Here is a 25,035-nt window from a genome sequence, read left to right as displayed (position 1 = left end):
AAAACCAATCACAAACGAATGGGCTTTCAAACATTATGTTACGGGCTTTCAAACATTATGTTAGAGGCCTGCAATTCACGATCATAGGCAGAACCTTCAAGTCCAATACTAGTTTCTTTGGTGTGACATAATCTAAATGTACAAAAATAGCACAGTATGTTTGTTAGGTTAGGCTGACATAGTAAAAGCTACATTAGAAGTCAAATAGGTTTCGGTTAAATAGACCATTTCGATGTAACTAAGAGGGAAAGACACGGGGGTAAAACTTTGCCTTCCACCTTACTTTTTGACGCCTGCGCTGTAGTCTTTTCTTATCATGAGAGTGGAATGCCTACCCTTTTTTACGTCGAAAAGGTCTAATGGACCGATAGTTCTGTAGTCTTAGTCTACGAACCTACAAGGCTATTCACACGTAAACTAACCTTGACAGATTAGGAGTACACTATCATATATCTACAGTTGAGAAAAATATAGATAAATTTATGTATGGAGACATAATATTCCCGTAAAGGGTGTTCCAAAAATGGTGGTACAGCGGTTTCCATGGGTGATGTTGAGTCACAAGGAACACAGTTCACAAGTTGTGATTGCTGTGTTGTATTGATGGCCCATTAAAATTAACATAATAAACTGAAAGGCAAAGATAATTTAGTTAACCGGTTATCAGTGAATTACTCAAATCATAACTTGTAAACGGCGGCCCTTAGAGCAGAAGACACTTGAACATTTTAGACTCAAAACCAAACATAAAACCCACTACACTTCGGCCATATAAATACCCTTTTCGGAACATTCTGTATAAGAGATGCTCTATTGTTTATCTTTTGTTTATCTTCAGTTCGCCTAAAACTGCTTTGCACGACTTGCAACTGGATTAGAACCTAATCTCTTGATAGAGGGGAACACGAGTATCGGCACGAGGCGCCTATTATAACACGTTTATAGCAATTAATAACAAATATTACGAACGTCAAAATTAACTAATTTAAATATTATAGCATATGCCCTCACAATCCGTTTATACTAATTATGGGTTACGCGTCATCATTTCAGAACTGCCCAGGGTAGTACTTTTACAAATTAAGTACCTTACAGTGTATACACCGAGTGAATGGCCCCTCACATAACCTGATTTATAGAATAAACACTATGTTATCACTAGACGACGGAGATAGTGATGTTTTTTTTTCATTAAACGTATATAACTGTCAAGTCGATTCGAATTCGACACTGAACTTGAAAAAAGTTAACAGAGCAAGATCAATTCCCAAAGAGCCCAAAATGGTTTTCGAAAAAGCTCTTCAAGATGTAAGTATTGAAGAAAATACTATTTATAATGCAAAAATATCTAATATGTATTTGAGAATATTGTATGTTTGTTTGAATATTTGTCCTAATTCGTTACTGAAATTGATAAGGCTTGCAGAGTTGATATTAGAGTAACACTAGGTGATGGTTTAAGACAGGGTTTGCTTGAAATCCTCAATAACCTTCTACTCTAGACGCTAACGCTTTAGCTTCATAACTGATATTGAAGTATCGTTTAATTGAAACTTAAAGTTGTAAAAATAACTAACAACATGCAGGTGGACCTAAAGATTATTTAGTGTTTAGTGTCTAATCATTCAGGGTTTCCAAGCCCTCATAAATGCCTCGCAACGTTGGGTATCTTGCTAGAAAATTATAATAAAAGTAGATTAGGCAGGCATGCCTTGAAACTATTGCATATTGCAAATTTGACATCTACAGCTAGAAAAGAATGGTTTCGCTGTCATTGAGGATTTCCTCTCTGAGGAGGACCTAAACATCATGAAGACAGAAGTTCACAGGTTAGTGGATGAATACGAACCAGAACCTGAGTTATGCACTTTTTCCAATTCGAAAGCGGTAAGTTTCCCTGACATGTAGAGATAATAACGCGAGTCATTTAACGAATCGGTGTGAAACAGGTTACTGACAAGTACTACATGGATTCTGGTGAAGAAATGAAGTTTTTCTTAGAGGAAGGTGTTCTTGAAGAAAATGGTAATGGTACTGAGCTACAAAACGCACAAACAATGCCTAAAAATATAATATATTTATGCAGGAAAAATAAACATGGATAAACAAATTGCTGTTAACAGAATAGGCCATGGTAAGTGAACGTCAACTAACCAATTTGAAAACCATGAAAGAAGTTTTATGTTTTCGTAAATAAGCCCTTCATTGGAGGAATGATGTTTTCAAGAAAATAACATTCAGTGACAAGATTAAGGTAATTCAATACAGAAAATGTGATCTCGTTTTCTTAAGAAAACCTTACTTAGCTTTTGATTTACACTGAAAGACTTTAGTGAAAGAAATTGGTTTCAAGGATCCCGCTGTCATACAAGGAATTTACATTTTCAAGGTATGTTTAATTGGGGAGTATATAAAATTGTTGTTGAAAATGAATCAAAATTGGTCCTAATTTTACAGCAAGCCAATAGAGGAGGCGAAAGTAAGTTTTCTTCATTTATTTAAAATGAAGGGTTTCTTTGTTTTGATCAGCATGTCGTTAAATTTTAGTTGCCCCACATCAAGACGCCACGTATTTGTACACAGAGCCAATAAGGGTTCTAGGACTTTGGTTTCCAATGCAAGACGCCACTCAAGAGAACGGCTGTCTTTACTTCAAACCAGGATCGCATAAAGGCAATCATGTTTTAACAAGACTTGTTCTGACAAAAAGGGTTTTAACATAACGTTTTATGACATAAATCTTTTTGACATAACGTGTTTTAACATAACGTTTTATGACATAACGTGTTTTAACATAACGTGTTTTAACATAACTTTTTATGACATAACGTGTTTTAACATAAAGTTTTATGACATAACGTGTTTTAACATAACGTTTTATGACATAACGTGTTTTAACATAACGTTTTATGACATAACGTGTTTTAACATAACGTTTTATGACATAACGTGTTTTAACATAACGTTTTATGACATAACGTGTTTTAACATAACGTTTTATGACATAAATCTTTTTGACATAACGTGTTTTAACATAACGTTTCATGACATAAATCTTTTTTACATAACGTGTTTTAACATAACGTTTCATGACATAAATATTTTTGACATAACGTGTTTTAACATAACGTTTCATGACATAAACCTTTTTGACATAACGTGTTTTAACATAACGTTTCATGACATAAATCTTTTTGACATAACGTGTTTTAACATAACGTTTCATGACATAAATCTTTTTGACATAACGTGTTTTAACATAACGTTTCATGACATAAATCTTTTTGACATAACGTGTTTTAACATAACGTTTCATGACATAAATCTTTTTGACATAACGTGTTTTAACATAACGTTTCATGACATAAATCTTTTTGACATAACGTGTTTTAACATAACGTGCTTTGACAAAACGTATTTTGACAAAAGTACTATGATAAAACATGTTTTGACAAAACGTATTTTGACCAAACACGTTTTGTCAAAAAAACGTGTTTTAACAAAAACTTATTTAGCCCTTGTTGAGCTAATGCTATTGGAATAAATGTCCTTGTGTAACCAATTTCTAAAATTAAGATTTGAAAATTATTAGGAAAATTGTACTCGCGGTGGATTAGAACTAAAACCGACAATGGACCTACGATGAAATTCGTCGACAGCGAAAATAAACAAGATGTTTATGGTGAGGAATCGAAATATGTCCCTGGAACCGCCCGAAAAGGTAGCCCTATTTGTCCCAAGTTATTACTAGGCTTCTACAATTTTTATCGTGGCAAAATACAATAACCTAACCCTTTGAATCTTACCCAAAGGATCTTGCGTCTTAATTGATGGATTAGTGATTCATAAAAGTTCAAGCAACACCTCCCCTTATCCGAGACCCGCTTATACCTTCCATCTCTACGACAGAGGTGAAGCTGAGTGGAGCAAAGACAATTGGTAATTTTGTATATGGTATCATCAGAAGCGACACCATGAATTTCGCTCTCAGGGATGATACTCTGCGATGTGGGCGGGTACTGTACTGCTTGGACCGGCACAAGCTCCTCCCACATGGCATCGCCGCACCAATATAATTCTCCGTGTCGCTTCTAGTTTATTCTGGTAGCATATATTTGACCTCAGTATTGTGTTTTGTTTATTACTATAGGACACTTCCAACTACGAAAAATCCTTTTCCAAATCTGTACGAAGTTGAAGCTTAATTCTGCTTATTGAGTTTTTCAAACCTTTAATAGTCACTTTTGATTAAATAGAAATTAAGTTCTTATTATATTCTAAAATAATCTATATTTGCGAGTAATGAATATATAAATATGTTCTTAAAACATTTGTTTTTGTAAATGATGAAAATCGAAAAATAAAATATATAAATAAAGTATCATTAACCCTTTCGAACATTGAACTTAATTTCAAGCTGAAAATAAACATCGCCATTTTCCAGGATCAATTGACCACAAGTAAATAATCTTATAATCAAAAATGTCTTAACTAAACAATTGAGCTTATGACTGACCCCTCGTAGCTAGTACATTTAGCTGATAGAAAATAGAAAATCAACACCTCTTTACTGTTGGAGAGTTTGATTACATAAACTAAAATAACCTTGAAAGATCAGCGAAATGTGATTAAATTAATATTGAAGGAAAATAACCCTACTGTTTACAGAAAGAAGAGATTAGAAGATAACACAGTTCGGTTACAAACATAAAACGTCTTATTTCTCAAGTTATACAGACATAAGTGAATAATAACCCCCTATAAGTTCAACATGAACTTAGAAGTAACGCAACAACTTAATTGTTGATGCTATATGATTAAAATAAGTTGTATGCTAGCATGAAAGTTTCAAAAATAGACACATGATTTCGCTTAGGCCTTGGCAAAACTACCACGAGAAGACGATATAAGGGTTTATGCGGTCCCTTCTTAGACTGTTTAAAAGTTTGGCAATGGGACAGACTTTAGTAGAAAAGGGTCCTTAAAATCAAAGGTTTTGCTGAGTTTTGTCAAAGTGTTTGAAATTATTTTCGAATAAAACCATGTTTCAACAACCTTCCATGCGCACTGTAATTCGAAGTAGTCATAAACAAATTTCTCCTAAAAAATTGTTCATGTCTAAGAACTGTACTTAAAATGATAGGAGAGCCTCTTATGCATTTTCAAGGACACTAAAGAAATTCGTTATCATTTAGCTTCAAAAAAAGTCTGTTAAACTTATTCAGTTACTAGATATAATAAACGAAATCTTCACTACGCATTCAGAAAACAAATCTCCTAATCCGACTTTAAGTAAACACTTAGTTATCACTTCACGGTGACATTGAGATTGGTCTTTTAAACTCGTATAAAACGGATTCAGTCGCTTTGATAAATGCGAATTTCGAATTTGTAGTTCAAGGAAACTCAAGAGCTCATCTCGTCAAAATGGTTTTCGAAAAAGCTGTTCAAGATGTAAGTTTTACATCGTTTTTCAATGTATTTTCGTTTCTAAGTTGGGTAAATACTTTAATACCCTTAATATGTGCCAAGTGCCCAGCACTAGTGTAACCAAATATAGGAATTACTTTATTAAATTTTACCGGCATTTATTGCTAAAACACTAAACGCAAAATTTGTAGTGTTGCTCTAGGCCTAATATTGCATAACTTACAGCTGGAGAAGAATGGCTTTGCGGTCATTGAGAACTTTCTGTCAGAGGAGGACATGAATAACATGAAGGAAGAGATACGCAAACTAGTGGACGCGTATGACCCACAAAGCAACAAGTGCATTTTTCTCAAATCAAAATCTGTTGCGGACAAGTATTTCATGGACTCTTCCGAAGAAGTGAACTTTTTCTTGGAAGAAGGCGTTCTCGATAAAAATGGTACAAATCCAATTCACAATTCAAAAAGGCTACCAATTATACCACTTACTATATCTTTGTAAAAACATTTCGCAGGAAAACTAAACTTGGATAAGCAAATATCAGTAAACCAAATGGGCCACGGTAAGTGAAATTAATTTTTCATTTAAAAAGGTGTTAAATCATAAACATCACAAAGTAAGCCAATAATATACTCCATAAGTATGGGTAAAGTTATGTTTGCTGAAAAGTAAAAACACGCTCCTTTGTAGCGCCTCCTGGTGGTGGATTTACAGGAGACAGAAACCGTGATAGCCTACTAAGATCTATCTCTCTACCCTTAACTTGACGCGAAAAAGGGCTTAAAATCACAGTAGGATATGAATCTATTCTGTTTCGGAAGGAGAAATCATTTAACCAAGATGGCGCACCAGTCCCCTTCAATATTTTCCTCGTACATGCAATGATAATATAGGCCTCAATGGCGTACCAATACTTATGGAAAATATTATAAGCTTATGTAAAGATATACAATTTAAAGCATAATGACTTTAAACGCTAGCACTTCACTGGAGGGATGAGGTTTTCAAGAAGGTTACATTCAGCGACAAAGTGAAGGTGACATACAAAACGTAATTTAATTTGAAAAACCTTTGCTTATTATTTCATTTACCATGTAAGACTTTAGTGAAAGAACTTGGATACAAGGATCCCGCAGTTATCCAAGGAATGTACATTTTCAAGGTATGTGCTTACGTAGTGAACTTAAAGGTATTGATAAGTTGGCATCGGGTTGTGGGTAAAAATTATTTGAAATGCGTCACAGGCACCACATGACTCCAAGATAAAATGACTACACGTGAAGTGAAACTGCATGGACACCTTGTCCTATTTTTTGCTGGGTATGGTTATGTAACCAGACCTAGCTTTGTGATGATGTTTGTCTGCATGTGTGTGTTTGTAGCACCCTGGGGTACACGAAAAACAAGCTTGGATAGAAATCAATTAAGGCAATATCCACTATCACCTTGTTTGCGAGATTGTAGCGCCTATTCCACTAAGTGGTAGTTTTTGAAATAAAACGAACTAAACTTCTTTGAACCACGTATTTCCTCAATCACGTGCCTATGACGCCTTTCAAATAATATTTACCATCCCCGTCACGATGCCTGCTTTACAGTCTCTTTAATGAAATTGACATGGTCTTGAAATTTTCTCTAATTTCACAGCAAGCCGGTAGAGGAGGCGAAGGTAATACCATTTTTAACATGACATTAAAAATTATGAACGACAGAATTTCTCATATATTACGGAAGTCAATTAGAAATAGCTGAAAGCGAGGCACTGATATTTTCGACGCCATAGTCTCTCTTTAGTCGACCAATTAGCGCTCTAAAATAGCGAATGCGTTACAATATTTTTGATACTGGAGTATTATCATAACTTTAATTCGTAGTGAAAACCTGATGCGGTAACTGTAATTCGGTTTGGAAGCGTACGCTTCCTTTTATTTTTCACCTCACCTTCTGTTATTTCTATTTACCTTCAATATATTTCTCACAACATTAAACTTTACCAGTTGCCCCACATCAGGACGCTACGTATTTAAACACTGATCCTGTTAGGGTTGTGGGTCTTTGGTTTCCAATGCAAGACGCCACGCAAGAGAACGGCTGCCTTTTTTTTCAACCAGGATCCCATAAAGGTAATCATGTTTTTTGAAAACATTAATGAAACATTATTCGCCTTATAATCATTTAACATTAATAGTCTAGAACATTAAGTATAGATTTCCCGCGTTAGTTTAAAACCGAGCTCATAATAAAGGTTTTGATAATTAATAGGAAAATTGTACTCGAGGTGGGTTAGAACTAATGACGAAAACGGTCCTTCTATGAAGTTCATTGATGACGAAAAGAAAGCGGAGGTTTATGGTGACGAATCAAAGTATGTCCCAGGGAACGCTCCCAAAGGTATTTGAATTAAAGTTACTGTAAAGAAGGCATCAGCGAGTGGGTAAACATTATTTGGGCGCAGCAACCTTGCCAAAAATAAGGACACGGTATCCAGTCCTACTCCAAACAGAGTCCTTCGATCCAGGAGAGAGGCGAGAGGGAGTAATAATGTGAATAGGCGCGTTGGTTCGCTTCGTGGTTAAACTAGTCTCTCTCTTGCGCTGGCTCAGTCACTCGCCGCGGTGTCCGGGCGCATGCGTCAAATTGAAAAACAGGCTTTGATTTGGAAGTGGGCGCTGACGGTCACTCGCGCGTGCGCGTTATCAAGAATTGAGAGATAGAGATAAAAATTCCTACCCAACTTTTTTCACCTATTTATTTTACTGCTTCTTTAACATTAGAGCAACACTCCCTCCCATCGCATCCCTGGCATCACGTGGTGCATGGGACGTATTTCAAATAGTTTGTACCCACTCGCCGATGCCTTCATCTTGGATTAATAATAGCAAAAGTAATATAAGAAACCTCCCTTCGGGAGGAAAGTATACAAAGGCGAATTTTTCTCGATACATCCTCGTACCGCGAATGTCGCCGCGCACTTATACGGCCGTAAACAAAGTTTAAAAAATAGGGCCGCGCCGCGTAGAGCGTAGGAATACATTCTCTGATCTCGCGATTGCGTCGGCTGCTTAAGTTAAGTCAATTTCACAGACTCATTGTAATTTTAAACTTTTCCAATAAAATAATTCATGCAGCATTTTTAGATTTTGATGATAATCAATCATTAATAAACAGGCAGTGACTCGATTATAGGATTTTCATAGGTCTTTGCATAAAATTTGAATTAAACCCTTACCTTGTCAAGGTATATGTCTAACACTATACATAGATAGATTTTAAAATGGTGTTATTATGTATCTCGAAATTTTGTTCCTGTATTCATAATTTTCATCTTCTTCTTGGCTTCACAACAAACTAGATTTTCGTTCCGAAATAACCGTATGTGAATATTTATTAGCAAAATCAGGAGTCTTCTATTTCTTTACGACAGACGGCTAAGCAGACTACACTAGTTTCAAGCGCTTTTTGCTCTTTCCCTTTCCAACGACCATATCAAAGGACTAAGATCTACCCAAAGAGGGTAGAAAGAGGGGGAGTAGAAGGCTTGGCTGGAGTGTTCTCGCTTTGAAAGTTTACCTCTAAGCTTCCGGTGTGCGCGCGCATCTTTTTCTGACGTCTTATTGGTTGAAATACGGTGAACCGGATATTAGGAGCAAAATATTACAAATAAATAAAAAAGTAAAGCGAGAACACCCAAAATGCCTTGCCAAAGCCGCTAGCTTCAACTCCCCCTCTTTCTACCCTCTTTGATCTACCGTACCTTGTCCATGAGCAATAGTGTCTGAATATGGTATTTGGCGGTTCGAGGATGTCTCGCGTGTTTTAACGTTATGCCTATGGCGCCTTGTATACTTCCCTCCCGTAGGGAGGTTTCTTATATTACTTCTGATAATAGTAACTATTATTAATCCAAGCTTTCATGGTCACTATGAACAGCCACGAGAAAGGCTCATCAGGAAGCTTTGCCTCCATGGGTTCACGTGTAACGATGTATTCAGTACAAATACACGCGCCTTCTTAACTAAAAATATATTTCACTAATTAACTTTAGGATCTTGCGTTCTAATTGATGGATTGGTCATTCATAAGAGCTCTAAAAACACCTCGCCCTATCCAAGACCAGCTTATACATTCCACCTCTACGACAGAGGTGAAGCCGAGTGGAGCAAGGATAACTGGTAATTTTGTATTGTATTATTTATATTTGTTCATTTATTTACATTTTGTAAATAATATCTTCATTTCCAGGACGCAACCCACAAAGAATAACCCTTACCCAAATATGTTCGAAGTTGAAGCCTAAATTACCGAGAGTACCTATAATTACACGCATGTGTGGACACAAGAGATATGAGCTGGGAATTTGAAAATTTCGTTGTAAATTTCCGATTTATATTCTACCATGGCAACTTACACATTTTTACCAATAAATTAGCAGTAATTGTAGTATTTTTAGAACTTACTCACAAAATCCCTGCTTGAATTGAATTGAAAATTAAAATTTTAACAAAAATTTAAATGGGTAATTCAAGTTTTTAGAATTTTTTTTTCCCACATCTCTAGGGAGAAATCAGTTAGCAAGTTCTTATTAAGAAACTTTTGAGTGGTAAAATTAATAAAGAAAAGTTTCTATATGAACCAAGTACATTACTTTAACCAGGGATAGATAGACTTTTTTAAGACGGAATGGGTAACAGGGTTATTCGGGTGCGCGTCCTAGTCCACGACCCCCTTAGCCGTGACGGAGGGGTATGAAAGAAGAGGCGGGTCTAATTTTTGTTATGGCGTTGTATGTATATCCGGGTCAAATAAACGTCGTCTGCCCCTTCGTCTGCCAAGTTGGAATGGGCTCGGATTGTAATTTTTGAAATAACATTGTTTAAAAATGGAAGTTACACAAGACATAGGGCTTGCAACCGAAAAAAAAAACGGGGAAGACCCAAGAAAATTAAAAGTGAGTTAGAATTGAGTAAAGGTCTTCATAGATATTACAGCACGAACAGGTTTTAACCAAACACTAAGCTCACAAAACTCCTGACCATTCACTAAGCCTTGGGTAACTTCATCAAATTCGTTTACAAAATCATGAGGATAGTAGAAATGATTGGCTTAAGAAAGAATTAGCGAACACTTTTCACCTTTACAGATGTACTCCAAATCCAAAACACCGGCACCAAATTCACTAACTACCTTCTTAATTGCTATTAAAAACAATTCCCGAATAATTACCGAACCCTCGCATTTAGACGGCTCCATTTTGAACCCCTGTGAAGACGCTTATCTGTACAACCATAGCCCACTCGATCCGCGCTCCCGCTATAACGCGAGCAGCTTGCGTCGTGACGCGCGTGATCGAGTGGGCTATGGTACAACGCAAGAGGGGTCGTAGTCATAGCGACAGAGGTAAACAGGAATTACGAATTTTTGGCCCTCCCCGTCAGCAACGTCACCAATACGTAGTTTTTGTGAGCCAATAAGAAAATTTAATTTTTTGGTTACGTGTTGAAGGAAGGGACTACATACTCGTCTATGAGTCGGACTGAAGTAAAGGCCAAACATTGTTTATTCCGTCTTAAAAAAGTCTATCTATCCCTGCTTTAACATTAGGGAAAAGCCAGAGAAGTGCCTATGTAATGGTTGAAAACTTGAAACTGAATTTCGTTACAACTGAAGTTCTAAGCCTTGGCTATCGAGGCTTACCCTAGCAACAATAGCTTTGAAATGGCCAAGGTTCAAATATATCAACACTAAATATTACCTTACGATTTTCGTTGTTTCGTCAGTCTTTTGGGAACTTATTCGTCAATAACTCCATTATTATTGATTAGAGATTACAATTCGTCTGCGCCTTATCTATAGAATTTTAAATTTAAAACGGAAATTACCAACCGTTCCGTGCAACAGACGATACACTACTAAGACGTAAAATATTTCAACGAAAAAAAAAATCGTTCAACTCACCATGCGCAGAACACAGTAGAGCAAAATCAAATTTGGTCAAAAAATGAGTTAGGATGACTTAATTTTAATTCTATCAGAAGTAAATAGGGGGAAGTACGTATCAAAGGGGGTTTCGAGAGGCGTCGAGTTATGGTATTTTTCGCGCCTTACCGCAACCGCGTTTTTGGCGGGAACTCGCGGATGAATACATCAATACATTTCCCCGAAACTATTTTCTTTTCGTCGGCTCGACGGCTCCTGTTAGCCTCCGTACCTTCGCTCTGTAGTCGCCGTCGGCCCGGCAAGCTACGGACCGGGACCGGGACTACGGAGTACGGAGTCGACTGCCTGGCGCTGGTAACAGCGTAAAATTTTATTCGGCCTGATATCCTGTTTTAGTACATTTTTAATAATAACTGAATGTTTTCTAAATAAAAAAATAGAATAATAAAACTAAATATTACTGGTTATATTAATTTAGATGTGATTAGAATCAGAATGATCAGATGCGTAAAATTTTAAAATCCCGCCCAAGGGCACAACGCGTGTCAGCCCTCGGTTGGCCCTCCCTTACTCTTCGACGTTCTTACCTGGACCTTATTAGTCTATTCAAAATTTTAATTGACCCCTCCCAATCTCATTTTATTCAAGCACCCCGTTCCATTAACACTAGAGGTCACTCCCGCAAATTGTTTCTGAAACCTTTCAAGACCGATGTATTAAAACATTCATTCTTCCGTCGCACAATTCCCCTTTGGAACGCCCTCCCCGAGGATGTGATATCAGTCCGGTCCATTGCTCTATTTAAAACCCGACTAAGGGCTCACTTGCAACTTTAAGAGTTCACTACCTATTTAAAAAAAAAAAAAAAAAATTAACTACCTATTTTTTACTGTGATATGACAATGTGATATGCGATAATGTGATATAAACCTGTTTTGTATGTAGGGAGCTGTATGGCTGCCTCAGCCCTAGCTCGACTTTTATTAAAGGAACAAAAAAAAAAAAAAAAACTTAAGCCTCTGCCTAAGCTTAACAACACAACTAGCCTGAATAGTGAACTTTATGACCGAGTGGTGGCGCATGAATGAAAATTTCCCTGGATAGGTTGCCTCACTCTCATTGGACGAATTCAAATTTTGGGCCGCAAAGCGTGATTTTACAATAAAGGGACGCCTTACACTAGCTAAAGCTGGAGAAACGTACTTCCCCCTATTTACTTCTGATTCTATGTATGTTACAATAATCCCAGCCGTTTTCCTACAGTGCCTTGAAAATTAGAATGGCCAATGACATACTAGAATTCCAATCTACTCTCGCTCGTGCATACCGCGGAATATTTTTTGTATCGACTGAGCTGTTAGGCCTACCAAGTTTTCCTACATCCTATCATTTTTTAAGATTCAAGCCAAAATGGCCTATTTTAAAGCAGGTAAGGTGACACAGTCAAAGCTTAAGCAGTTTTTTAATTGGTATTTCCCATGGAGTAGTTTTATTGGATAGAGAATGGATTAACAGCATCAGTGTCTCAATACTTTTGCTCCATGAAGTTAGAGTGTGAGCAGCTAATGGAAAACGGTATTAAACTTAACGTTGCTAGCAGAGTTGATGTGGAAAGACCATGGATATGTATAAATACTATCATATTATGGATTCCCATCTCTGGACTTCTACGTGGCATTTCGCTTAGGTGCCCGTTTAGAACCAAATAAATATGACCTCCCCCACCAAGCCTTGTGAGTGAGAGAGAAAGTCGTATTTTATTTCCCTCTGCGCATGGCGATTTTTCAAACCCGCATTGGCGATTCTCATTTTCACCACCTGACCTAGCTACTTTCGTCTCGATTTACATCTGTCTCACATCGGCGGGTGTAACGCGTATTTGGTGACCGGCTTTTGGGCCTAGTTGGGAAGCCATAATACATTAGTATTTATACATATCCATGGAGAGAAAGACACGTGATCTTGATATTCTTACAATAGTGGTAAAATCTGAAACGAAACTCAAATTATTCAGAGATTAAGAGAGATTTACCGTCAAGTATATTTATTAATTTTTGAAATTACATTTGAAATTTCTATAATGCAGTTCTGTCTCATTTAACAATTATGACAGAGGATAAGAGTAATATTATATATATATAAAACTTAACTATCCCCAGGATTATTTAAACCACGCTACTTAAATGGCTGGTTCATATGGTAAGCTTTTTCCTACAAGGCTGATAATAACTTCTTGTTGATTATATCCGCAACTTTAACAGCGCTTTCACCTTCTATAAATGTCTTGTGTTTTCCAGTTACATTGTGTAATTCAATGGAGCCATCTACGATCTGAAAACCATGTAAAAGAAAGAAGTTCGTGAAATAACGGAACTCTTGAGGTTAAGTTTCCTACATCCATGGAGGTTGTATACGAGGGGAGGTTCGGAGTTAGACAAAATGCATGAAGTCCCCAGTTCATAAAACAGTACAGTGCCGTTAACCGGTTACCATGATTACCGCTACCCCCTCACGGCAAGAGAGCGTACGTTCTGGCGCATGCGTTCAAGCCTCGTTGTTCTAGCCTCATGAGATAGTTTTTAATTTTCAATATCTCTCGTTTCTAAAAACGATCACGTGACGCGCGCCCTTACAAACGGCGTGCGCGTCGAAGTTGCGTGCCACTGCATGCGGCATTTTCCCCGTTTTATTAAATCCACCTTTCCAGAACCAGTTTCCCCTCATACACATCCGCCTTACTACTAGCATAAGTTTATAAGATATGTTCCATAAGGGTGTCACTCGTTAATGAGAGCTTGTCATGAAGTGACGTAGGTGAAACGTCATAGATTCTTGTAAAGCGACGCGTAGTGAGGCCTTGTCAAAGGCTTAGTACAGACTAAAGAGGAGGATGGACTGCAAAACCGAGTGTGGTCAATTCTCACGTCGTTCTTGGACTAGCTCTCATTAAGCCTCTAACATTACGAAGTATGGGTAGTGACATACTTATGGAACATATCTTATAAACTTATGCTACTAGATAAGCATTACCTTGCTTAGCCCGTAATCTTCAGGTAGATCCGACGCGCTGTTCCATTCTGTAGCTTTCACCAAGGTAACGTCTCCAAAGTATTTTTCAGCAGTTTCGTAATTATAGATCATGTTGATTCTTTGAAAGGTGGCCTCTACAGCTTCTTCGAGATCTTTTCCATTTATTTCCATTCCTTTAACTTGGCGTAAGTAAGCGCAAGTGAATTCACTTAGGTCTTCAAACTTAGTCAAAGTTTTCATGGCATCCACATTCTGCGAAAGTAAAATTGTAGTCGTGATGATGAACATTTTCAAAAATTGTATTAAAAAAACCGTAAGACTTCTATGACGCTCTCCTTAAATATGGGCCGAAAAAATATTTGACGATAACATTATTGTAAAAGCAGACCCATATTCATGTAAGTATGATCACTTTTAAAACTCGTATTAAACAGAGCCATCACGCTCTACACAAATATGGGTCGTAAGGACATTTGCTACTATCATCTTCTAAAATGCGGTCCGGTAAATTGGCGTCTCATTACACGATAAATAGACATCCAATAAGCCATGCCTCTATTACGCCAGACCCACACTTATGTACTGTGTTATTTCAGTCAAGAGTCATTATAACATTTACCACAGTATCCTCGTTGCCTATGTATATTTTCGCAAGCTTTTCCATTACTAGAAAAGCTCCCTTTTCTTGAAAGGTTTTCAGATCACCGAAGTCCTCCTTGGTCATGAGTTTCAGCATATCAGGAGTTCCGTCCAGAAGCGTTAACGTCTTGACGCCTTTTTCGTGACCATATTGCTTTTGTAGATATAAAGCCATTTCAAACGCTACTAAGGCACCAAATGAGTAGCCGCACAGGTGGTAGGGTCCATCTGATTGAATATCCCGAATTTTCTAAATAAAGGTACACGTCAATTGGCTAATTAGATCCTCCTAAATTTCTTCTTTCTAGTTAGTTGTAATTCTTGTCAAAATTACAAAATACATACATCAACATAATATCTCGCAAGTTCTGAAATTGACAAAGGCGCATCCAAAGTGCTTTCCAATCCAATGGCTGAGTAATTCAAATGGGAACTCATTGTTTGCAGTTGAACTATATAACCTTCAATGGGGTGTACAATGAACACGGGTTTATTAGATTTAATGTCATTGAGTGATACAATGGTCTCAGAAGGAAACAGTGAATTGTGAGCTGTTGCGTTGATTTTTGATCCTTTTTTGGAGTTGTCCGCCGAACAAGGCTCGGTTGCGATTACTTGCTCTGAACCAATCTTAACCAAGGTATCGATGCTCAAGTCTCGAATTTCTTGCATGGACAGATTGAGCTCATATTCTCTTTCAAGCATCTGTCTAACTTCCACAGCCATGAGAGAATCGAGGCCAAGCTCACCGAGAGTCGTGTCTCTGTTTAAACTGTTCATGTCATTCAAACCTAAATTAAAATAAATTTTACATTAAAAAAAGCAATTAAAATAACGGTCATATACGTTCGCCAGAATATTACAAATTCCAAATTGTAAAGAATTAATCAAATATATTGTTCATGACTCACCTAATATGCGAGAAATTGATCCAATGATGTCCTTCTTCGAACCTAAAGACTTATTTTTCTCAGCCGGTACAATACTGGAGACGACAGCCATACCCTTCTTGTTGAGCAAGGCTTGATTTGATACTTGCAGAAAATAGTCGAGAGTGGATAAACACGAGTGCATCCTCTGTGGTAGTGATCCACCAATCACGATATCGTTTCCACCCATCGTTTCCATTACAACGCCTACGTCACCGATGGCTCCCCATTGAATTGCCAATCCAGGAAGACCATCCTTTTGTCTTCGCTCGCAAATCCTTTCCATGGTCGAGTTGGCGAAACCGTAGTTAGTCTGTCCAATGTTGCCTCTACCAGAAGTGACCGAAGAGAAGACTACAAACCAATCCAGATCTGGGCACATCGTTCGGGTGACTTGATCTAAGTGAATCGTGCCTTTTACTTTCGGATCGGTGACTGCGACAAAGTTTTCCACAGATTGATTTCCCAGAACTGCGTCTTTTAAAACCATGGCTAAGTTAAAGACCCCACCAACAGGACCAATCTCCTGGGCCTCCCGAATGAGGGCGTCGGCACCTTCCTTAGTCGTGGCGTCATTCGTGGAGACTTTAACAACAACTCCATTATTGCTCCATTTCTTGAGGCTAACTCTTTGGTAACCAGTTCGAACACCTGTTCTCGACGTAAGTAACAATTTATGGCAGCCTTGTTCGATCAGCCAATTGGCCAGCTCCAAACCGAATCCTCCCAGCCCACCAGTTATGATATATGTTTTTTCCGGGTTACAGTGCGTTTTAGGGATTGCCGGTATTAAAATGGGAGTGGGTCTGATTTTCTTCAACTTCTCTTCCTCACGAATTTTAATGACAACCTTGCCAATGTGTTTTCCGCTGGCCATGAAACGAAAGGCGTCCTCAACTTGATTCGAGGCAAAGACGGTCCTTTCGAGCGGTCGAACGGTGCCATTTTTAATGCCTTCTTTTACTAATTCACCAATTTGTCGTTTGGCTACAGCGTTAGCCACGTTTTTCTCGAAGTATGCGTCCAAAAGAACTCCATGAAAGGTTATATTCTTAAGGAAGGCTGACATGCCTAGTGGGGTGTTCTTGGAAAGATCATACTTGCCAATCTCCAAAAAACGTCCTAACGGTGCTAAACAACGTACGCTTGCTAGAAGCTTTTCTTCCGATAAAGAATTCAGAACCAAGTCAACTCCTACAATTTAGTCAATAAAAATGTAAAAACATCTTTCATAGATGTTCACTGTCTGGCCTTTTCAAGTACAATAATATACTAATAACTTCAAAACTTGCATATGTGGACTGCTGTTTCAATTGTACAAAGCGAGTAGAAATTGTAAAATGACATAATTTGAAACGATTCAAGAAATATTTACTGAAATTGCAATATATATATACGTATATTTAAATCTATAGCTCTGTGAGTAAGGACACATAAAATGCTAACAAATTTTTTCTTGCAAAGATAATGAGTTGGACGGCTTAAACTCAGGAATTGTTCTTCTGATAGGTTTTGATGGGCAATTTGAAGGTGGGAAAGTGTGGTTTTCTTATTGTTATTTACATTATTGTAGTTTACATTATTCATGTGTTTCACTTTGTTTCAATGCTTTTGCAAGAACACTTACCTTTTCCGTTGGTTTCATTTTTAATGTCAAACTCGAACGAAACATCTCGTGAGTTGCTAAAATGGTTGTCTTTTAATTGTGGGAAACGCTTCTTAAGGTACTCTCGCTTTTCCTTCGAACCCACAGTGGTGAAAACTTGACAGCCCATGCTTAAACAGACTGCAATGGCCGCCTGTCCAACTCCACCACTTCCGGAATGAATTAGAACACTTTCGCCAGGTTTTATTTTCCCTCGAATAATTAAAGCATAGTACGCCGTACTGTACGCCGTACTGTACGCCAATGGAACGGTACTCGCTTCTTCCAATGTCCAGTGGTCGGGCACCTCCCAGAGGAAGCTATTGTCTGCTAGCACTTTTGTGGCTATTGCTTTGCTACTTACTATTCCCATAACGCGCCTACCTTCTTGAGTGTCTTCTCGACCAGAGAATTCGAAGCCCAAAATGCATTCATTGGGTGACAAATTACCTTACGAAAACAAGGAGTTACAGTTCCATGTCTTAAACAAATACTGAAATAAGTCTTACCGGGAAGAGCGTTTGCTGGAAGTTTTCCTGTGGCTATCATGATGTCTCGAAAGTTTAATGAAGAGTAATAAATTTCACACAGTTTTGTATCAGGTTGACTGATCTTGTCGTTGTGAAAACTAAGAGGAGACATAATCCATCTTAAGGTCGACAAGTCACCACGAGTTAGAACATTGACGAGGGCATGTTGAGTCAAGACAGTAGAACTCTCGTTTGGAGGAGGAAGACCAAAATGACGAAAGGTACCCCATTGGCCACTTCTTCTCACATTGACCAAAAGATTCTTCTTAACTACTTCGGCATAAAATGGGACGGATGGGTCAAATTGTGGAAGAGGCTCTTCGTAGTTTCCATTGAAGACGCATCTAAAAAATGTAGCAATTTTTCAGAACAACATATATTAGTCATATCACACGTCGGACAAGTCTAACGCGTACCGTATTTTCTGCCCACCACCAGTTTCTTGTCGAAGACAGTTGACCAAGCCTATAATTCCGGTATCAGTGTTATTTGCGAACAACCACAAATTTTCACCTTCAGAAGAACCATCTAGATTTTTCACTGCTTCTTTCAAAGGCTCAACCCAAGTATCGTAATTATGGTTATCTATCCTCAATACCGTCTGTTTGGGAATCGCATCTAATAAAGCCCTTTGTTTCCTCAATATATAAAGATTTGAAGATAGGCTATCCGATTTCTTGGCAATCATATTTAGCCCGACGCTTTTACTTGCGGCAACAATGTCGTCTTCTGATAAGATTTTATCATAACCGCGAGAAAGAAGTATCTCCGCTGGTGTTAAACTCGTTCTTTCGATCAGAAACACGAAACCATTGCATTTAGTTGCCTGTGCAATTGATCGCATGGCTGTTTTAAGACATATATCTCGACGGGCAGCTGCACGGAGGTCCTTAGCAACAACCAGGTCGTAGGCGTCCGAAGGTCCCTCCTTCGAATACAAATCCCAGGAAATTACGTTGGCATTGTCACCAAGACTGGAATAATCCAAGCTACAATCTTTTACGGCTTCTCCGACGGTGTAATTGGCTCGCGTGACCAGGTGGTATTTGCTGACGTAGTCAAGCAAGTATGGTGCAATCGTGGTTTCAACAGCTAACTCCAATATATTCAGTTTAAGCATGTTTGGCGTGTTTTCTACTACCAAATCCAAGGATGCCCTTAAACATTTCTCATTCAACAAGGATGTTGTGAGGATGTCCTTTGCGAGTAACGTCTTGTTATTTTCAACTACCTTATCTATGGTCCCTTCCAGGTCATGGGTTTTTCTGGGAGACAAAAGGAAATGAAGAATCTCTTTCAAAGTTTTCAGAATGCTGTGCTCATCGGACGTTTTGTTCAAGTACGAACTGACCAGATCGTCAGACGCTTCTTTAGAGCCACGTAAAAATTCCAGTATTTGCGCTTCATTCTTGCCACTGGCTTTCAAGATCTTTCTACAAACTGCAGAAGTAACATTTTTATATTCAACCAGAACCTTTTTCTCATGGTTTGTCAAAATGTTGAAGTCGTTGTTAGGAACGAATTTACATTCTTCAAGAATCGGGGGACTCTGAGCGCCTTGACGACGTGCTGTTGCGCTAACGCCAAGTCCCTCCAATTCTACTCCTCCAGAAGAACACGAGTTTATGTAAGGATCAAAAAATATTTCTAGTTCTGAGACTTGAGCAGCGATCGGTTGCTTCCTAGGATCAATTTTAACCCGTTGTAAATTTGTTGGTAGATAAAGCCCTCGGTTTTTCTGACCGAGGATTGGAAATTGAAGCATAGCATCCATGAATGTCACCCAATTGCCATCCCATCGTAACTTGCCATTCAAACTGTTTGACTCTACTTCAATAACTCCCTGGAAAGTGGGTCCGTACTCGTATCCTCTCAGAAGCAGTTCCTTGTAAAATTCTTTCTTATTTAATATGAAATCCCTAACCATGTCCTTTCTCAGGGGTGATTTCTTGATTTCATTTTCCAAATTCAAGGACGGGTCTTCTGGTACATAGATCTTACCGCTGACAACCACAGAACTTCCTTCGCAAATTTTGAATTGTCTATTTTGGTACAGGGCTACTTTGAATGTTACGTAGCCTGTATCCGGCATGATAGTTGCACGATGAAAAAAGACGTCTTCAAAAACGACGGGTAAGGTATCGAAATCACTCATCTCGTGTTTGGCCAGGGTTTTCCAAGCCAACAAGAGATAGCCAGTCGCTGGGTACAATACACGTCCATCAATTTTATGGCCCACAATGTAATAGTCCTCCTCGAAACTACTGGACGAGTTTGCGTAAAATGGATTTACCAAGGTCGGTTTAGTGTCCAAAAAGTTATTCATCATTGGAACTTTGTGGGATTTAGAGTGGTTCCATTTCACAAGAGTTGAGAGTCTAGGAGTTCCACGAGGGACTGGATAAGATATTGGGGAATACAAATTCCTCGCTGCTGGGTTTAGACCCAAGTTGTATAACCTAACAAGAAGTAGGTTAAATTAGAAACTTGACGAAGACGAAGTTACTCGATTAAATATAACTCACTTTCCAATTGATGACAAGAAAAATGTTAGATCTTCCGTGTCTGATTTAGTCATCAACGAAATGTATTCACACTCCGCCCCGAGCGCTTCTTTGACAATGGATTCCAGAATGCCTTGACAGGCTATCTCTATGACAAGTGCATTCTTTGGGACATGCTTCATGGCTTCGTCAAAAAAGACTGGCGATGTTACGGTGTTGGCAAAATATTCTGGAGAGCATAATTCAACCAATGGAGTTTTCAACGCTCCGTCAAGTATTGATGAACTAATCCAACGGCTTTTTCGTGGCTGACCATTAGAAATAACTATATTCAGTGTATTTGACAATTCTTTTCCGAGTGGGCTGATATAGGGACTATGGAAGGGCAGCTGAAAACATTCAACTTCTTTAACAAAAACTCCTTGGGACCGCATTTCGCCAAGAAATTCTCTAAGGCTATGAGGAGGTCCAGCTATTGTAACGCAATCCGTGGAATTATTACAGACTGGAAATACGCCTTCCGGACAAAGATAGTTAGCCTCGCGCCACGATATTCCGACAACAGCCATTTCTCCTACTGGTATTTGTGCACGTTCGCAACACCTGGCAGTCCAGTAAGCGGCCAGAATAGTTTCTTTTGCAGTAAAACTACCATCCGCATAAGCGCAAGCAAATTCACCGACAGAGTGTCCAACTATACCTTCTGGAAAGATATGTAGATCTCTCAACACATCCACTAAGGCGATCTGAGTGACTACCATCGAGACGAAGGATGTTAGGAGGCTGCAATTTTCATTTAGACCTTTGTTAATTATATCAAGCAGGTCATAGTCCAATGGTTTTAATATCTCGGCTGATCGTCTTATTGAATTTGCAAAAGGCTTCAATTGCATCATTTCTTTAGTCGCCGTCGGCCACTGAGAATCCAGTCCAGAAAATACAAACCATACGGGTCGAATAGTCGATGACGCTAGCTCAATATGATTTGTGAGATTTTCCATGATATTTTTAATCAGCATGAATCCTCTGTACGGCATTCCACTCGTTGGGGCTTTGGAAGTCTCTTCTAGTAGTGTCAAAGCTTCGTCCGTGAATCTTTGCTTACGAATCTGGTCAAAAACGTTCTCTACGGCTTCTTTCGTTCGTCCGCAGCATAAAGCCAATCGTGGAATGGTTCTCGAGGAAGATCGTTTATTGTTTCCTTCTGGGCTGCCTTTCAATATAATGTGAGCATTCGCTCCGCCAAATCCAAAACTGTTGATACCCACTACAGCACCGGCTTTTAAAGGTGTTGCTTCGGTAACTACCTTCAAACGCCCATCCAATAAGGTCGCAATATTAGTATTAGGAGTATTGTAATGCAGATTGGGCGGAATAAGTCCGGTCTCCATGGCAATTAGCACTTTCGCTATGGACACAAGTCCTGGAAGAGAAATATTTTCAGTTTGACGAATTATTTTTTTTCAAATAACAGTAATTATGGGCTATATGAAATACTTGAAGATGCTGTATTAATTAAGATGTTTTGTATTATTTAAATGTTGTACAGCGTCTTACTAGTTACTTCCTTTCTATTGTAAAAATATCTTATGAGATTTAAGCAAATCGTGCGACAATTTTAGAGGACTGGTTGGCCCCTAAGAACCTCAAATGATGTTACATATATTCAAATCTTCAGTTTAAAAGGCATGGTTATAAAGTATTTTTTATAATGTATGTATTTTTTTTTCGTTTTTTTTCACCATAATTGCATAAAGTAACAACATACCGGAGCTTCCTTCAGCGTGTCCCATGTTTGATTTAATTGAACCAATTAGTAGAGGCTCTTTTCTGTTGCGGAGTATTGAATTTGGTACCAGTGCCGTGAGCTTCGAGGTAAGAATAATCATTTCCGTTCAAATTTGCTTCGCCCAATACAGCTCTTAACAAACTTTCTTGCATTTGAGAAGATGGAAAAGTAATTCCTGCAAAACAATTTGCATTAGGAAAACATTTAAAACCAAATATTTGTATAATCTTGGTGATTGATCATCTAACGAACCCTAGCTATTGCTATGCTGACACAGCATGGCATAATACTGATTACGATTTATCTCTTGATAAATTTTAAATTTTGGGGAAAAGAACTGATTGCACTAACATACCTTCATTTTTCATGCCGTCAGCGTTGATTTTGGTATGAACGACAGTTGCGTAGACTCTGCGGGCATCTTTGGATTTCTGTAAAAGTACCGCTGCAATGGTTTCAGATCGAACGTAACCATTTGCGCTGTTGTCGAAAGCCTTGGATTTACCGTCTTTGCTCAACAAACCCAGGGAGTGAAACTGTAGAGCTGCGGCAGCTTTCAATATGACTGTCGTACCGCAAACAATGGCGGCTTCACACTGGTTGCTACGCATTGAGAGAACGGCTTGATGGAAAGCGTACAAAGAGGAAGAGCACGCGGTGTCAATAGCTAAACTCGGACCTCTGAAGTCGTACGCGAATGAGATTCTTTTAGACGCAATAGATCGGGTACTACTCAAAGGAATTATTCCGCAAATCTTATCAACATCGAGAGAGAAAGCTTCTTCAGTCTCGGAGAGGCACTGACCAAGAAACACTCCAATGTTTTTGCCTCGTAGAGATTGAGCACTATACCCTAGGAGCAATAGGTATACCAATTAAACTCAAGAAAATAAATTTGGTAATCTCTAAGAATTATAATGATGTGTAGTAGCCACTCGGTAGATTATTATTAGAATCTTAAGCAATTATACTCTGGGAAAAAGCACTACGGAGTTTTCAATGTGTTGTAAAATTCTTACCAGCATCTACAATGGCCTCGTAGACTACCTCCAACAGAATTCGTTGTTGGCAATCCATATTTTCGACCAGTTTTTCATCAAGACCAAAATAATCGGCATCAAACTTGGTGATATCGTTCAGTCTTCCCTGTCGAGATGGAATTCCGAATAAACCTACCAAAAATAGTTTAAATAACAATTATACGTTAATGTTTAAAAGGGGTTACCTGATTTCCAACGGACGCCATCCTCCGATACGAGGTCCACCTTGTTAAACAAGTTACTTTCAAATTCTTCCATGTTGTCACTTTTTGGGAAGCGTCCGGATATTCCGGAAATGACAATGTCGTCTTCGAGTTCCCACTTTGGCATCTTGTAGCTTGGTCTTGCGTTCTTGTCATCATGGTTTGCCTCAAGGAGAGTTTCCGGTTTGAAATCATTATTTTCCCACATGGTCCTTTTAAATTGTATTAATTCACAAATTAGAATTAAACATTTTAATTCAGATCTAATCAAGCGACTTGAGTGAAATTCCCACTTTCCCATAACTATTTTTGTTTTTAAATATATTGCAAATTAAGCCGATCTAGAGTTAAAGGCACGAAATTTTATGTACGAAACATAAGCAAGAACTGCAAATTCATAGATTTGAATCAATATTTAAAGAAAAACAGTTAAAATTCGTTTTTTAACTCATTGAGGATTTACACTCGTCAAAGTTCAACATTTACGTTAAAATTTTCACCAATAAAGAGTGGAAAAAAAGCTTCAAGAATAAACGTCAAGCCAGAAGTCCATTAAATTAGCCAAGGAAGTAAACAATTTCAAATGCTGGTATAGCGTATACGTCTCTGCTGGGGTAAGAACTCCTTCTAACTCCATGGATAGGGGGTTAAATTTTTCCCCCTCTCCTATAACTGTTAGAAATCTCGAGGAAGTCTTTCTTCACGTGATCGGGCGTGACTTCTTCAGCTCATGAACGCTGGATCTCTAAAGGGTAGATTGTTTGCTTTATAAAAAAGGGAACGGCCAAGGTCGTTTTTTTTCAATAGGTTTAGGAAGAGTCATGAAAAACGGAATGACCTTGACTGTTCCAAAATTCACATCCCACATCCTTTCTCTTGATTCTATGCTAAGGAGGGCTCAGTTTTACAGTGGAATTGGGCGTTTTCCGATCCCATTAGAGATACAGTGTTCATTTTCAGCCAATAGTTTTTTCTCTATTGGTAGAGTAAATTTTGGCGTAAGAGTCGCACCTAAACCGGAGATCTGAGAAAAATTATCACGAGGTGGCGAATGTGTCGCCCTTCTTCAGTATTGCTACACAAGAGAGGAAAGTCCCAAACCTCGTTTTTGATTACTTCCTAGGCTAATTTGATGGACTTCTGGTCAAGCCAATTTGTTTAACAGTTAAAAAACACCCACGTAATAACATGCCCATAATTAGTCATTTTTGAGAGAAAATAAAAATCAAGTCATCCAACGTACCCGTTGTTTAATTTGTGCTGTAAATCAAACTTCGATAAACTTGAATTGAACGATTCTTATAAACTATATTAGTGATTCAAGGTGTTAGATATAACTTGATCTATGAAAATTACTTT

General features: G+C 38.3%; 4 protein-coding genes and 1 long non-coding RNA gene across 5 annotated transcripts; 2 read left to right on the top strand and 3 right to left on the bottom strand.

Moving 5' to 3' along the window:
• Window positions 1–785: 785 nt before the first annotated feature.
• LOC149618624 (phytanoyl-CoA dioxygenase domain-containing protein 1-like) lies at window positions 786–4,398 on the top strand. Its single transcript, XM_089854090.1, has 11 exons — window positions 786–1,308; window positions 1,750–1,887; window positions 1,950–2,025; window positions 2,087–2,134; window positions 2,199–2,254; window positions 2,327–2,389; window positions 2,458–2,479; window positions 2,548–2,673; window positions 3,593–3,721; window positions 3,813–3,939; window positions 4,151–4,398. The coding sequence occupies exons 1-11, from the start codon at window positions 1,150–1,152 to the stop codon at window positions 4,203–4,205; spliced, it is 999 nt and encodes a 332-aa protein (XP_089710216.1). The 5' UTR covers window positions 786–1,149; the 3' UTR covers window positions 4,206–4,398.
• An 854-nt stretch (window positions 4,399–5,252) lies between these two features.
• LOC149618623 (phytanoyl-CoA dioxygenase domain-containing protein 1 homolog) lies at window positions 5,253–9,950 on the top strand. Its single transcript, XM_089854218.1, has 10 exons — window positions 5,253–5,454; window positions 5,656–5,869; window positions 5,945–5,992; window positions 6,411–6,466; window positions 6,530–6,592; window positions 7,078–7,099; window positions 7,428–7,553; window positions 7,693–7,821; window positions 9,476–9,602; window positions 9,673–9,950. The coding sequence occupies exons 1-10, from the start codon at window positions 5,428–5,430 to the stop codon at window positions 9,725–9,727; spliced, it is 867 nt and encodes a 288-aa protein (XP_089710344.1). The 5' UTR covers window positions 5,253–5,427; the 3' UTR covers window positions 9,728–9,950.
• Window positions 9,951–11,447: 1,497 nt separating this feature from the next.
• Window positions 11,448–11,889, bottom strand: LOC149618622 (uncharacterized). Its single transcript, XR_016375171.1, has 2 exons — window positions 11,829–11,889; window positions 11,448–11,754 (listed from the first exon to the last, which is right to left on the bottom strand). It is a non-coding gene; the product is annotated as an uncharacterized LOC149618622 (long non-coding RNA).
• Window positions 11,890–13,394: 1,505 nt separating this feature from the next.
• Window positions 13,395–22,489, bottom strand: LOC149618621 (fatty acid synthase-like). The gene is made up of 10 exons (XM_089854515.1): window positions 22,413–22,489; window positions 20,666–22,067; window positions 18,557–20,599; window positions 18,120–18,484; window positions 17,593–18,060; window positions 15,948–17,159; window positions 15,382–15,827; window positions 15,017–15,286; window positions 14,398–14,649; window positions 13,395–13,698 (listed from the first exon to the last, which is right to left on the bottom strand). The coding sequence occupies exons 1-10, from the start codon at window positions 22,435–22,437 to the stop codon at window positions 13,579–13,581; spliced, it is 6,603 nt and encodes a 2,200-aa protein (XP_089710641.1). The 5' UTR covers window positions 22,438–22,489; the 3' UTR covers window positions 13,395–13,578.
• Window positions 22,490–22,642: 153 nt separating this feature from the next.
• LOC149618620 (fatty acid synthase-like) lies at window positions 22,643–24,526 on the bottom strand. Its single transcript, XM_089854086.1, has 4 exons — window positions 24,163–24,526; window positions 23,659–23,888; window positions 23,453–23,605; window positions 22,643–23,286 (listed from the first exon to the last, which is right to left on the bottom strand). Exons 2-4 carry the CDS (start codon window positions 23,882–23,884, stop codon window positions 22,751–22,753), a joined length of 915 nt encoding a protein of 304 aa, XP_089710212.1. The 5' UTR covers window positions 23,885–23,888; window positions 24,163–24,526; the 3' UTR covers window positions 22,643–22,750.
• Window positions 24,527–25,035: the final 509 nt, after the last annotated feature.

This window comes from Phalangium opilio, unplaced genomic scaffold (genome assembly GCF_054372755.1).
Source record: "Phalangium opilio isolate 3A_F unplaced genomic scaffold, DU_Popi_V2 ptg000209l_1, whole genome shotgun sequence".
Classification (NCBI taxonomy): Eukaryota; Metazoa; Arthropoda; class Arachnida; order Opiliones; family Phalangiidae; genus Phalangium; species Phalangium opilio.
This window is presented reverse-complemented; position numbering and strand designations above follow the sequence as displayed.

What these genes read in the sequence shown, in the direction of transcription:
- LOC149618620 (XM_089854086.1), bottom strand. Translation starts at nt 23,884, where the DNA reads ATGTGGGAAAATAATGATTTCAAACCGGAAACTCTCCTTGAGGCAAAC. An exon ending in TGGCGTCCGTTGGAAATCAG is followed by an intron (nt 23,606 to 23,658) that starts GTAACCCCTTTT and finishes TATTTTTGGTAG; the next exon opens with GTTTATTCGGAATTCCATCT. An exon ending in CGAGGCCATTGTAGATGCTG is followed by an intron (nt 23,287 to 23,452) that starts GTAAGAATTTTA and finishes TATTGCTCCTAG; the next exon opens with GGTATAGTGCTCAATCTCTA.
- LOC149618623 (XM_089854218.1), top strand. Translation starts at nt 5,428, where the DNA reads ATGGTTTTCGAAAAAGCTGTTCAAGAT. An exon ending in CATTCAGCGACAAAGTGAAG is followed by an intron (nt 6,467 to 6,529) that starts GTGACATACAAA and finishes TTACCATGTAAG; the next exon opens with ACTTTAGTGAAAGAACTTGG. An exon ending in GAGTGGAGCAAGGATAACTG is followed by an intron (nt 9,603 to 9,672) that starts GTAATTTTGTAT and finishes CTTCATTTCCAG; the next exon opens with GACGCAACCCACAAAGAATA.
- LOC149618624 (XM_089854090.1), top strand. Translation starts at nt 1,150, where the DNA reads ATGTTATCACTAGACGACGGAGATAGTGATGTTTTTTTTTCATTAAAC. An exon ending in AGCCAATAGAGGAGGCGAAA is followed by an intron (nt 2,480 to 2,547) that starts GTAAGTTTTCTT and finishes GTTAAATTTTAG; the next exon opens with TTGCCCCACATCAAGACGCC. An exon ending in GAGTGGAGCAAAGACAATTG is followed by an intron (nt 3,940 to 4,150) that starts GTAATTTTGTAT and finishes TTATTACTATAG; the next exon opens with GACACTTCCAACTACGAAAA.
- LOC149618621 (XM_089854515.1), bottom strand. Translation starts at nt 22,437, where the DNA reads ATGGGACACGCTGAAGGAAGCTCCG. An exon ending in GGTGGTGGGCAGAAAATACG is followed by an intron (nt 18,485 to 18,556) that starts GTACGCGTTAGA and finishes TACATTTTTTAG; the next exon opens with ATGCGTCTTCAATGGAAACT. An exon ending in TCCAGCAAACGCTCTTCCCG is followed by an intron (nt 18,061 to 18,119) that starts GTAAGACTTATT and finishes TGTTTTCGTAAG; the next exon opens with GTAATTTGTCACCCAATGAA.